Source organism: Glycine max, chromosome 20 (genome assembly GCF_000004515.6).
Source record: "Glycine max cultivar Williams 82 chromosome 20, Glycine_max_v4.0, whole genome shotgun sequence".
Taxonomy (NCBI): Eukaryota; Viridiplantae; Streptophyta; class Magnoliopsida; order Fabales; family Fabaceae; genus Glycine; species Glycine max.
Genome location: NC_038256.2, coordinates 2,679,537 through 2,692,274, shown reverse-complemented (window position 1 = coordinate 2,692,274; position 12,738 = coordinate 2,679,537). Strand labels below are relative to the sequence as shown.

General features: G+C 35.3%; 1 protein-coding gene across 3 annotated transcripts; it reads left to right on the top strand.

The window, feature by feature from the left end:
- The first annotated feature begins 531 nt into the window (after nt 1-531).
- LOC100776559 (uncharacterized) lies at nt 532-12,534 on the top strand. Of its 3 annotated transcripts, none has more exons than XM_041013139.1 (5): nt 532-1,060; nt 1,164-1,357; nt 3,135-3,453; nt 6,007-6,099; nt 11,931-12,534. In XM_041013139.1, the coding sequence occupies exons 1-5, from the start codon at nt 953-955 to the stop codon at nt 11,979-11,981; spliced, it is 765 nt and encodes a 254-aa protein (XP_040869073.1). In that variant the 5' UTR covers nt 532-952; the 3' UTR covers nt 11,982-12,534. The 3 variants fall into 3 exon arrangements, with proteins under 3 accessions (XP_040869073.1, XP_003556582.1, XP_014628474.1); XM_003556534.4 differs by having other exon boundaries at nt 541-1,060; nt 11,941-12,534; XM_014772988.3 differs by lacking the exon at nt 11,931-12,534 and adding an exon at nt 6,549-11,922 and having other exon boundaries at nt 544-1,060.
- Nucleotides 12,535-12,738: the final 204 nt, after the last annotated feature.

The following is a 12,738-nucleotide window of genomic DNA, read 5'->3' as shown; positions in this document are numbered from 1 at the left end:
TAATCGTGATGAAATAGATAATAATGTTTTATAAATAGAAACGTGAGAAGTATTAAACTGCCATTTAATAAATTTTGATATGATGAATAAGAAAAAATTATTGAAACTATCATCTTAATTAAATAAATACAAAATATTTAATAATAATAATAATATTAAATAAGATAAAATTACGTGAAATTTTTTTATATTTATTTTTTTTATAATTGAAATTTGAGAGACTATTATTTTTTATTTATTAAAAGAAGACGTTAAGAGAGACGCAGAATCAAATTACCCTCGGCAAATATCTAGCATTCTTTCTACACGTGATATGCTACATCTTCCAAGCACCTACCAATAACATGAAGCCTAGAAAAACAATTACTAAAAAATTGCTGACAAATGGGTTAATTCTCGCACCAGGTACGAAGAATTCCTCATTTAAAATTTGTTCGCCGTATAAAAATCAAAGTAAAACAGTAAAAATAGTAAAACTAAAAACTAAAAAGTCATTTTAACAAACCAAAGCATTTTTGTCACTACATATGCAAATGTGATGCATCGAAAGCAAGGGGAAATAAAATAATTGAATTGGAGCAGAGCGAACAAAGCATAGTGAGAAAGAAAAGAAAAGTTGGTTACAAAAATCGCCCCCCAAACGAAAGCACTACTGTTTCTTTCGCTGTTGGGATTTGCCCCCAAAATGGCAATTGCTCGCTAGTCGCCAGCAAGGACACACAAAAACAAACACAAAAAGTGCAAAACGAGAGAGTGTGAATGTGATTATGTGAACGACACAGCACAACACCACCACCACCATCGCAGTTGTCAAAAGAAAAGAAAAGAAAGAAAGAAAAACTCGGAGAGGAAGAAGAAGAAGATGCATTATTTTTCACTACACGCTTTTGCTCCGATTGATTCAGATTGAGAGAAAAAGAAAAAGGCTTAATCATTGGCGAGAGGCTCTTTTATGATGCTTTGTGGTTCATTCTGTTTGAATTTGCGAGATCGAATACAGCAATGGATTCGCGACTACGATAGGCTCCAGTCTTTCGCTGTCATCCTCATTTACCTTCAGGTTCTTAATTGCATTGTTAATTGCATTCTTGTTACTTGTTAGTTATTGAATTGTTGAATTAATGTGTGCGTGTGTGTGTGGAAATTTGGAAAATGATGCAAAGATTGGATGCGCGTTAATTGGATCGCTGGGAGCATCGTACAATGGCGTGTCGCTCGTAAATCTGGCAATCGCGTTGTTCGCTTTGGTCGCAATTGAGAGTAGCAGTCAGAGCCTTGGCCGCACCTACGCTTTTCTTCTCTTTTGTGCCATCTTGCTCGACATTTCTTGGTTCATTCTTTTCGCCAACGAAATTTGGTGCGTCCTGCTATTTCTTTCGTTTCTTTCTTTCTTTACTTGATATAATTCCTTTTTTTTATATATATAATGTAATTTAGTAAATTTACTTTTCATGTACCGTTGTGGACTATGTTGTTGAGACCAAGTGACTGAGTGCGTGTTTGAATTAGCATCCGTCATCCGCGATTGATCAAATTTTCACGTCAAGATGCACCAAAAACAACTAAAAGTTGCTTCTGTGATCCACGTTTGAGTTTGGTGGATGTGAATCCAAACACACTATGAGTTTTGGCTTGCTTGTGTAATGATTCTTGCCCCTAAGGAAGGGGAATTGACTATGATGTTGTCTTTATCTTGTATTATATGTGACCTTAGGTTATATAAAAAGTGCAAATATGGATTGTGACAAAATTTACATAGAGTTCCTTAGGTGTTTTTGGTGTTGTTGTTTAATTAGAATTGAAGTTTCAGCTCAATAATGTATGTTAGTCTTTAATGTAAACTTTTGTTACACGGATGTAACCCTAATTTTGATTGGAAGAGAGTGCTAAAAGCACCTATAGAGCTTCATCTAAGGAAGGGACATTGACTATGATATTGTCTTTTTTTGTATTAAGTGTGACTTTGAGTTATAAAGAGCTAATATGGATTGAGATAACAAAACTTGCATGCATATAGTTACTTTGTGCTTTTGGTGTTGTTTTCACATCAGAATTGAAGTTTCATCTTGGTAATCTATTATCTTAATTGTTTATGCAAAACCTTTATTATGCAGATTACTGAGTTGGAACTCAAATTTTGATAAGAAAACAACACTAAAAGCACCTATAGAATTGCATTTATGTTTTGTCATGGATTATTCTTTTTCCCCAGAATGGGTGAGATGAGATATGCCCCAGAATGGGTGACTGAACTTATTAATAAAACTGTGTTTTAAATCACTTGCATTGTTACTAGACTCATTTTGTGTGTCCATTGTGTATAATTGCTTGCTAGGGAATTTCCATTGAGCAAGTTTTCAATGAAGTGTCTTGTTCCTTGGTCATGCTGATATACTACCAACTCTTTTAGGCTGTGATCATTTCATCTGTCTTTCTAACTTATCTTTCTTGCAATGCTCGTCTCTTTGACATCTTACTGCATCCTTGAGTTCTTATTTCATCAATGGAGGCCACTGAATGCATCAAGCTTATTTTCATTTTTAAATTGTTTATTTGTGACAAGCTTAAAGCTCAGTAAACTTTAATTTGAGGGGGAATGTTAGAATATATAAGTATTGACTTTATTTGGAGTATCTTAAAAATCTTCAAAATATATTTGCAACATCTTAGAATATATTGTGGAATCAATTTGTCATCTAACAGAGGAAGCAATCTTCAGAGTTAATTCTGGATTTCATTGCATTTCTTGTTTTATTTCCTTGTTTAATTATTGTTAGTACACTTAGATGTGTTATTGTATTTGTGGGTTTGGGCTCGTGCGAGTAATGTCTAATCATTAGTACAAATAGAACCATTTATTTAATATTTATCACACTCTTACACATCATATCATTCAAATAGAATATTTTTGTATTTATTCTCTCTTTTCCTCGTTCATTACCTAAACTCAAATTTCAACAACATGCATTGCATCCCATTTTTAGTATTATTTATCAATTTAACAATATGCAGTGGCTGCTGTATGCAGTGAAAAGTTTTATATGAACCAATTTTCTGTGCTTGTAAGAATCAAACAAGTGATCTGACTGTGTTTTTCATTCATATCTGATGAATAGCATTATGTTTGTTTGCAGGAACATTTCTACCAAGTATTACACAACATTTTTCACATTTTCAGTGAAACTTACTCTGGCTATGCAAATTGTTGGTTTTACAGTGAGGCTATCATCCTCGTTGTTATGGATTCAAATTTATAGGTTGGGTGCTTCCTATGTGAACGCAGCTTCTCGAGCAGCAGATTCTGACTTGAGGAGTAGTTTTTTGAGTCCCATGACACCTGCAGTAGCTAGGCAATGCTCTAATTCCAATGAGATACTTGGAGGCTCTATCTATGATCCATCATACTACTCATCCCTATTTGAAGATGCTCAAGAAAACAAATATTCATCTGAGGTAGGCTTAACTTTGCTCAAAACCATAGCCATGATTACTTTTTCAGTTGGTATCAATTAGGCACTGTGCAATTTTATCTGCTGCAGTACTTATCCTACAGATAAACAATTTTATCTACTCTAGTACTTGGTCAACCAGTCATGTAGCAGCTTTATTTACTATTGGATTGAATCTTGGTGCACAATCCAATGGTCAATAAATTGCCTACAGGGCAGAGAACTGGTGCACTTTGGGGCACTGTTTACTTTTTTTACTATGTAGAATATCATTCTTGATATATTTTTTTTATGATACAAAATGAATCTACTGTGTACAGTGTACAAAGTCATTGTTGGTCATTTTGTGAATTGTTCAGTTAACTAACCCAGTACAGAATTCTCATAGAGTGATACATTTGGTACTTTATAATGTGTTTGATTATGGATATTTCAAGGATTAAGAAAATAGGACTGATCAATCCAGCAGAAAACTGAAGAACCGGTCAGGTCAGCACGGTTCACAATTTCCATCAAACTAGAGGAGGGTAAAACCGGTGAAAAATCGTTGAATTGCACTAGTCTAGAAAAACTAAAACCAGTTTGATTTTTTTTTTTAAATCTTTCAATTCCTTTTTCTTTTAATTTTTAATTGTTCAAAAAAAAAAAAGACAAATAAAGGTCCACATGTGGATTGGTATTATATATTATAGACTATTATTATTTGTTGTTAAACTTTTATCTTGCAAGACATTTAACATGGTTCTTTTATATTAATTTAAAAGTTTAACTAGATTTCTTGTGATTTTAATTTTACTTAATAAAAAGGGCAACCTGGTGCTAAAAAGCTCCCGCCATGGTGGAGTCCAGGAAAGGATTGGACTCATTATAGTTCTATTTTAGGCAAGTTTTACCTTGCACTTACAAGAGCCTGATTCCAGGACTTGAACTTGTGACTGCCTAGTCACTTGGCAACCTTGCATCTAGGGTCAACTGGTCTAGGCTTCCCTTTGTGAGTCTTAATGGATTATTTAATATTAAAAATATATTTAATTGTCACCAGCTTAACAGCAGTTCAACAATGGTTAGATTAGTGAGCTATAAACTAGTGCCTTTATTTTTTTTCTAGGTAAGGGAATATTTTGTTTCGAAGTAGCTATGCTAGGTAGTAGAGTTGTCTATAGCCAGAAATTGTCACACTGTGTCTTTTGGACCCCCCCGACCCCTGTAAACAAATATCCAATTTTGTGAACTTTTGGATAGAAGAAAAATATTTTTTTGAGGAAAATAAATTAGGTTTTACTGGTGAACTCCAAGTTTTCTATTTCTTAATATTGGGATTTGTATTTCACCTTTTCCCTAGGATACATGTTCTGTCCATTTTGTCTAGCCAACAACAACAACAACAAAGTGTTGTCCCACTAGGTAAGGTTGGTTACATCAATCACACAATGTCTCATTCAACTCTGTTAAAAGCCAAATCTTCAAAGATAGTATTTACCATGAAATCTCTCTTGATAACTTCCTCTAATGTCCTTTTTGGTCTCCCTATCCTTCTCTTCTCAGGACTAAAACATGCAATATACTCTTCTCATTGGTGTTACCAATAGCCTTCTTTGTTTGTATTCATTTTGTCAAACCAATTAATTTTTATCTATTCCTCAGCTTGTGATCAAATGGACAAATATTATGCATCCAAGTGATGAAATTTCAATATTTCATTTTCATACTTTAACTCTATGCTTCCCTCCCTATTGTAAGATTTGTGGCAGGGGTGGGGGTTCCATTTGTTGTTACTAGTCCAGTTTGTGTCATGTTTCAGAGATGCACTGTTCTCCCATCGACAGTTTTAAGTTTTCACTATGGAAGAGTTTGATATCTCTTGGATTTTTTTTTCAGGAGTGTTAGAAAGTCGCTTTAATTGTGGTCACCCCCTTTTCCACTTAATTGTGCGGTGTCTTTGGGTTGCCTTCATATAGCCTCTGTCACCTTCATTGTGCAAGGTGTGAGGGGTTGTGTTTAGTCTTACATCAACTAGAGATATGACTAATGTAATCCTTATAAAACTTGGGCAGTTATCACCTTACAAGCCAATTTTGTAGGGTTGAGTTAAATACCAAGCCCAAATTCTTAGATGGTATTAAAAGTCTATCCTAGATTTATTGTTAGGTCACCCCCATTGCCACACTTCAGGCCCATAGCCCTAGGAGCAAAGGGGTGTGCTGAAAAGTCGCTTTAATTGCATTCACCCTTGGCCACCTTAATTTGGCCTCTTCGTGTTGCCTTCATTGCAGCCTCCAACTCCTTCATTGTGCAACGTGTGAGGCGGGGGTGTTTAGTCTCACATTGAATAGAGATATAGCCAATGTAGTAGTCCTTGTAATGCTTTCACAGTCCCCCCCTTACAAACTGATTTTATGAGATTGAGTTAGGTCTTAAAACCCAAATTATAAGAAGGATCCTTAATTATAGGGAAGACTTTGATTTCATATCTTATCATCAAATTCTGTTATCTATTCAATTCTCATTTTGGATAAACCCTACTAAGATTTTTCTCTCTCATTTCATTTGGTTGTAGATGGAAAATCATGAAACTACCCAGAATGAGTCAACATCATCTGCTGAAGTTTCTCTCAAGTCAACCATGGGAAGATCTTTCCAGGCAGCGGATGTAAGTATCTGCTTATTATATGTCCTTTTGTAGTCTATTAACCTTTTACAACCTCATCAATCTGTATTTAGTTTGTCTAGAACCTCATATAGTCATTTACTCTGATCACATATTTGCAAGAAACTAGATTTACAACAGTTTACAAAGAACTTCATCCAGGTAAGTGTTATAAAGAATGGTGCTATTAGAGTATATAAATGTATAACTGTTCAAACAGTTTAGTCAGAGCTGTTAGCCTTTGCTAACAGCAGCTCGTACTTAGTGAGTGTACAGCTATTGACAGCTGTACTACTCTTAGTTGAGAAAGCTATAAATATCTGCTTTGTAACTAACTTTTTGCTGTGATTAATGAAATGAGATTCATTCATTCTGTTAAACAAATCCTCTCTCTCATCTTATCTAAGATGGTATCTAGAGCCAATTTTTTGAAGTTTTTCTCTCTTCGAAAGTTCTAGGTCTTCTCCTCAAAGCTACTCTACAATTCAAACTACTTCCATTGGTGGAAACATGTTGAGCCTATGATCAAGTCGCACAAGCTGCAACGGTTTGTGGTGAATCTGGTTGTTCCGCTGCGATACCTCACCGAAGAAGATTGTGAAGCTGATCACATCAATCCTGCATATGAAGCGTGGGAAGTTCATGACCAAACACTCCTTATTTGGCTCCAATCCACACTTTCGAAGTCTGTTCTGTCACCCGTGCTTGGATTGAATCACTCCTATAAGGTTTGGGTGAAGATTCACGAGTACTTCAGTGCTTAGACGAAGTCTCGTGTGCGTCAATTGTGAACTGCGATGCACGTAGTTTTGCTTGAAGGAAAAACTATTGATGAATATCTGTGCAAGATCAAAGGTTTTGTTGATGAGCTCGCCAGTATTGGAGTGTCGGTTTGTCACGAGGAGTATGTTGATGCGCTTCTTGAAGGACTTCTGTCCGATTATGCACTGGTGATCTCTGTTATTGAAAGCAAGAAGCGCATGCCTTCCATTGCTGAAATTGAGGCATTACTCTACGGTCATGAGACTCGCCTTGTTCGTTACAACAAGGAAACTCAGGGACTTAGCTCTGCTTCATTGAACTATACTCAGGGATATTTGAACCCTAATTCGTACAATTCTGGGTTCTTGCGGTTTGTATGGCCGTGACGGTGGTAATCTTGGTGGTTTCACTAACCGCGGCGGTGTTAGTGGTGGTGGCTCCGGCAGAGGTTGCAGTGGTGGCAGATTTGCCAATTTTCAGTGCCAGATTTGTCTTAAGTATGGTCATACCGTGAATTTTTGCCACTTTCGGTCTTGACATGAGTTATCAACCTCATGAATCCCTCACCTTCTTTGATCCAACTACACTTCAACCTATTCCCTACTCCTCTGGTTCTGTCAGAACCTCTTAACACTTGGATTAATCCCAATTCCAAGTTTGGAAATGCTGCTCCAGCCTCTACACAGCCAAGTGCCAAGCATAACTAATTCCAGCTCTCATGGCAATGCTAACAACACCTGGATTCCAGATTCTGGTGCCAGTTTCCATGTCACTGGTGAACCTCAGAATATCAAACAGTTTAGTCACTTTGATGGACTGGATCAGATTTTGATAGGAAATTGTGAAGGTTTAAGTATTTCTGCTGCTGGTTCCTCTTCCTTTGTGTCTCAGATTTTGATAGGAAATGGTGAAGGTTTAAGCATTTCTGCTGCTGGTTCCTCTTCCTTTGTGTCTCCTAATGACTCTCAAATTACCATTAAACTTCAGAAATTATTGCATGTTCCTTCCATAACAAAATTTAATGAGTGTTAGCCAATTTGCTAAAGATAATTCAGTTTTCTTTGAGTTTCATCCTCACATGTGTCTTGTTAAATCTCAGGGGACCAATAGAGTCCTTCTTCAGGGAGTTGTTGGTGCTGATGGTCTTTATTCCTTTTGCAATCTCAAGCTTCAAGACCATTCATCTGTGTTGTTGTCTTCCTTGGATCCTCTTGTTAACTCAGCCACAGATAGTTCCTTGCCTGGTGTAGTTGATACTGCTGCAAATAAAGCCTCCAATGTAGTTTCAAATTCTGTACTTTTGCCACCGAGCAATGTAAGTTGGTGGCATGCTAGGTTGGGTCATCCTATTAGTCATGTCATGAAGCTAGTCTTCAACCATTGTAATATTTCTTCATCTAATATAATTGTTTCAGACTTTTGTTCATCCTGTTGTATGGGCAAATCTCATAGATTGCCTTCTCACTCTTCTACTTCTATATACTCTCCTTTGGAACTTGTTTTTATAGACTTGTGGGGACCTTCTCATTTAACTTCCTATGCTGGTTTTAAATACTGTGTCTTTCATTGATGCCTTTTCTAGATACTCTCCTTTGGAACTTGTTTTTATAGACTTGTTGAGACCTTATCATGCACACAAACTTGACTTTAGATCTCAAGAATGTTTGTTCTTAGGGTACTCCTCTTCCCACAAAGTTTACAAGTGTCCGTCTTCCACTGGCAGAATTTACATTTCTAAAGATGTCTTGTTCATTGAACATAGGTTTCCCTATTCTGACCTATTTCCTTCCTCACCTAACACAATAAAGATTCTTGACTCTTATTTCAGTCTTAGTCCAAATCTGTCCCCACCATCAGTTAGTCATACCCCTCAACCATCCCAACATTCTTCTTCCTGCACCTAGTGTTCCCCCTGGTTTTTCTCCCATTCCTGTCAACTCTCCTGCTGTATCACATTCTGTTTCTCAACATTCTGAGCCCTCAAAGCTCCCATCCTCAACTCTGAGTTAAATCTCAGGAGACGGGTGTAATGTTTTTATTAATTTTTATTGTCTTTTATATAACTTAAACAATTGTCAGTTTTGAGATTTTATTTTAGTGTAGATATTTTTATGGTAAATATAGTAAGATTAGGAGGGTCCTATTAAGATACTTACAGAGGAATAACTGTCATCCCAATTTTATTTCGTCTATAAAAGATCCAGTTATGTATATAGTATAAAAAACAACATATATTTTCAGTTATAATTGTGTCCTGGTTATTCTGGGTTTCTACCTAGAGGGCCCCAGGTTGCATCTTTAAGAAGATTTCTTAGGCTCATTAGTTGATTTGGGATAAGGTTAGGTGATTGACCTCTACATGGTGTAAAGCACATGGTCTTTTTAAAGAGTAGTTTTACTTTCATTGATGTTTTGTTTGATTGTAGTTATTTTTAAGGTTCCATTCTTAGAATTTTCGTGGGCCCAAATAATAGGAATATTTCAAAGTAGATCTCATTGCTTTTTTGTCCTCCTCTTTATTTGATTATATTGTTATAATTTTATATTGGTAATTCTCTCTGGAAGAGATTAAGGCTCTGCCTAAGGTGGAAAATTTTGTTTGGTCTATTGAACTTAATCTGATTAAATGAATGATCTGTTATAGATAGGAAGGATATTTAAAGATCTAGCATGCAACATGTTGCAATTGAAATACTGAATGTCAACTTTTCATCTCTGGCAACAGTAGGTTCCTGGTGGAGAACGACTTTCGTTATTCCTCTGTCAAGAATAAGAATAACCCAAGCTCTAATACCATGTAACAATGTTATTTACTGTGTAATGTTGTGTGTCAATGTAGATCACATCTCATGCTATTTATAATATGGAAAAGGGAATCAGTATTGATTACAAGATCAATCAATTACTGATTAATAGGGAATAAAATATTTTAATAATAAATACAATATCAGGAATAATATCAAAACATAGTCTCACAATTTCAAAGTTCATAAATAATTAGCTTATTACAACATCCTCACAAACTGATCAAAGGCATTCCTTGTAGATCATTCCATCCATATCTTAATTTCAAGGCTGGTTGCAGCTACTTTTTTTACTCTTTGTTCCTATAACACAAAGTTGTCTTTATAAAATATCTTGTACAGTTTTGTGTATGAATACAGTCAATTAGTGCTCCTACAGTCCTACTATTTTAGGAGAAAATTACAAGTGTAACAGTGATTGTAAATAATACCACCCTAGTGTAATATACCTTGTGTGGTCTGTTATATACACAATTCCAATGTACTCTTTGTTTTCTAGTATCAAAATCAAGTTGGTAGCTGAGTGAATTTCAATCCATCTCTCCTCTGACCCTAACTTCCAAATCCGTTAGGATCTCTCCCTGCGATACCTCAGTTCTAGAAGTTCCTTTCTTATAGTGTCTCAATTTTAGCAATGTTTTTTGCTGTTGTCTTAATTCATAGTTGTATTTGATGTCCCAGTCTGTCTAAACTGTTTTTTTTTTTCCTTATGAATTTCAGTCTGCCTAAACTTGACAAATGGTTCCTCACCTATCCACTCTACTTTTTTGAAGTCTTGTCAAAAAAGGAAAGTGCTTTTGTGTCCTTTTCTCCTATCTTCTAATTTATTGAGCTGACTACACACCTCAACTGAGTTGTGTCAATTATAGGTTTGTGTCTCAGTAGTAATCTTTATTGACAATTATTCCTGTTGCCCTTGGATATTTTTCATCAATAATCATTCTTAATTATTTTTAAAATTTAAAAAGAATTATATGCTGAAATTAGTACTTAATGCTGTACAACTTTTCCTATTTTTTCATAGTGACAATGTAAAAAAAAATAATATTTGTACTCCTTTTTATGAATTCATGACCAAACTTTGGATCTTATAGACAAAATGGAGTTGCTCAACATAAAAGATTTAGTTTTTACTCTTGCTTGTGAATGTTCCATTTTGTGTTTGGTTGATGGTATTAAATCTTATTATTTAATTAGCTGCATGCCCTCTAATTGGATCAATTTCCCAGATCTATTTTGTTTCCCGATTCTAATGTATATTCTTCATCACTTTATATTTTTCTCTTTACTAGTCTTCATAATATTATTCCAAGTAAAGGTATGTTCACTGTCAAGGCTTTCAACTGTCTTTCCTGGAATACTATCTTCTTCAGCAAAGGTTTTGTCCTACGGCTATCTTTGCTTCTCCACTTTTTATTACTTTTCAATGATGACCCGTCTCCGGATGTTCCAATTTCTCACCACCTTCACATGTAGCACCAGTTAACCCAACCCAAACAACTTACAGGCTGGTTTGGGAAATTGAATAGGTTTGGTTTCTTTTTACTCAACCTGACCTCAGTTGGTTAGTTTTTTTTTGTGTTCTCATGTTTCAAATCCGAAGAAGCCACCCCGAACCATTGTGTAGATATCTTTGTAAACAAGATTTCATTTTCCACTTTCACTATCCACTTTGACTGTAGCCATTTATGCTTGTTGCTCTCTTCTTTATCCTTCCTCATCTGCTTCTCCCTTTTCAGCCTTCTTCCCCGTCTCTAAGTTTTGAGTTTAGGGATTCATCTCCAATTTCAATTTCTTCTATCTCTCTATTGTAAATAAGTTTTTCATTTTATGCATATCATGTGCTTTTGTTTCCCCAACCAAGGATAATTTATTTGCAATTCTTTCCAAGGAAAGAAAATATTTTTTTCGATTCATTCGAGCCTCTCTAGTATTATTTTCTGGTACTGCATATATTTTTTCTCCACACAAATACAGTTTCAATTGAATTAGCTCATTGTCCATAATATTTTTGTTTCTTACTGCAAAGATAGGAGGCGATGTTTAAATTTTCTTCGTTGTTTGCTTGAGTTTATTTTATGTTTCTCATTTTGATGTCTACTCCTGATCCACCAAAATCAAACTATCTATTGGATGTTTAAATTCGTTATTTTGAATATGATCTGGTTATCTTTCAAATCCTCATCATCTTGTATATATATGTTAATCTTTTACTTGTTTTCCCATTGGTGAGTGGGGACATGTCCTGGTCACTTCTAATATGATTAGGTCCTTGCAGGAAGAGAATGGGTTAATCAAGAAGGAAATCGTTTGAAATAGAGCCCCAAAAAGCAGTTTTCTCACTCCTGTTTTGGTACAAGTTTCTTTTTCACTATTCTGCAACTTGTGTGGGAGTGAATCTTGTACCATATGCAATTTGTTGGCAACTTTCTCATTGTGAACCTTGATGGAAAGGAGAGGCACACTGACTGTACATCTTAGGACAAGAGATATCCTGTTTATCCTTGAAGCAGTTACTTGAATATGTCTGAAATTGAGCTAAGGAAGCCATTCTGATTACATTACATGTCAAAAGATTAGGGTTTCATGTTACCAACAAATCTGCAAATGGGCAAGCAGTTTAGTACACTGCACTATAGCTTTGCATTTGAGTCTATAGGTGGAAAAGCGGCCTGGGGATGTATTATCTGTTTTCCAGGGTTCTATTTTTTCTCTGTTTTTCCTTTTGCAGTGATTGATTAGGAGGCCAGTTAGTGAATATGTAGTTACTAAGGAAATACAAGCAAAATGTTTTTTTTTTCATTTCAATTTTTTTTATAAAAAAAACTAGACTATGAGTATATATGCGGTATTAAAGATGCTTTGAAATCAATTAGTGTTCATATTGTAATTGAATTGAGCAGCATGTGAACGACTATAGATTCTTCAACACCAACCTGATCAAGTAGTAGTGTAAAACATCGATCATGAACTAAAATTAAACAAAGATGTAGGATTTAAATTGACCAACCCAAAAGCCTTGTAACTTGATATTTCACAGGAGCATTGCTTCAAGATATGGTGTTATTAGCTTAGT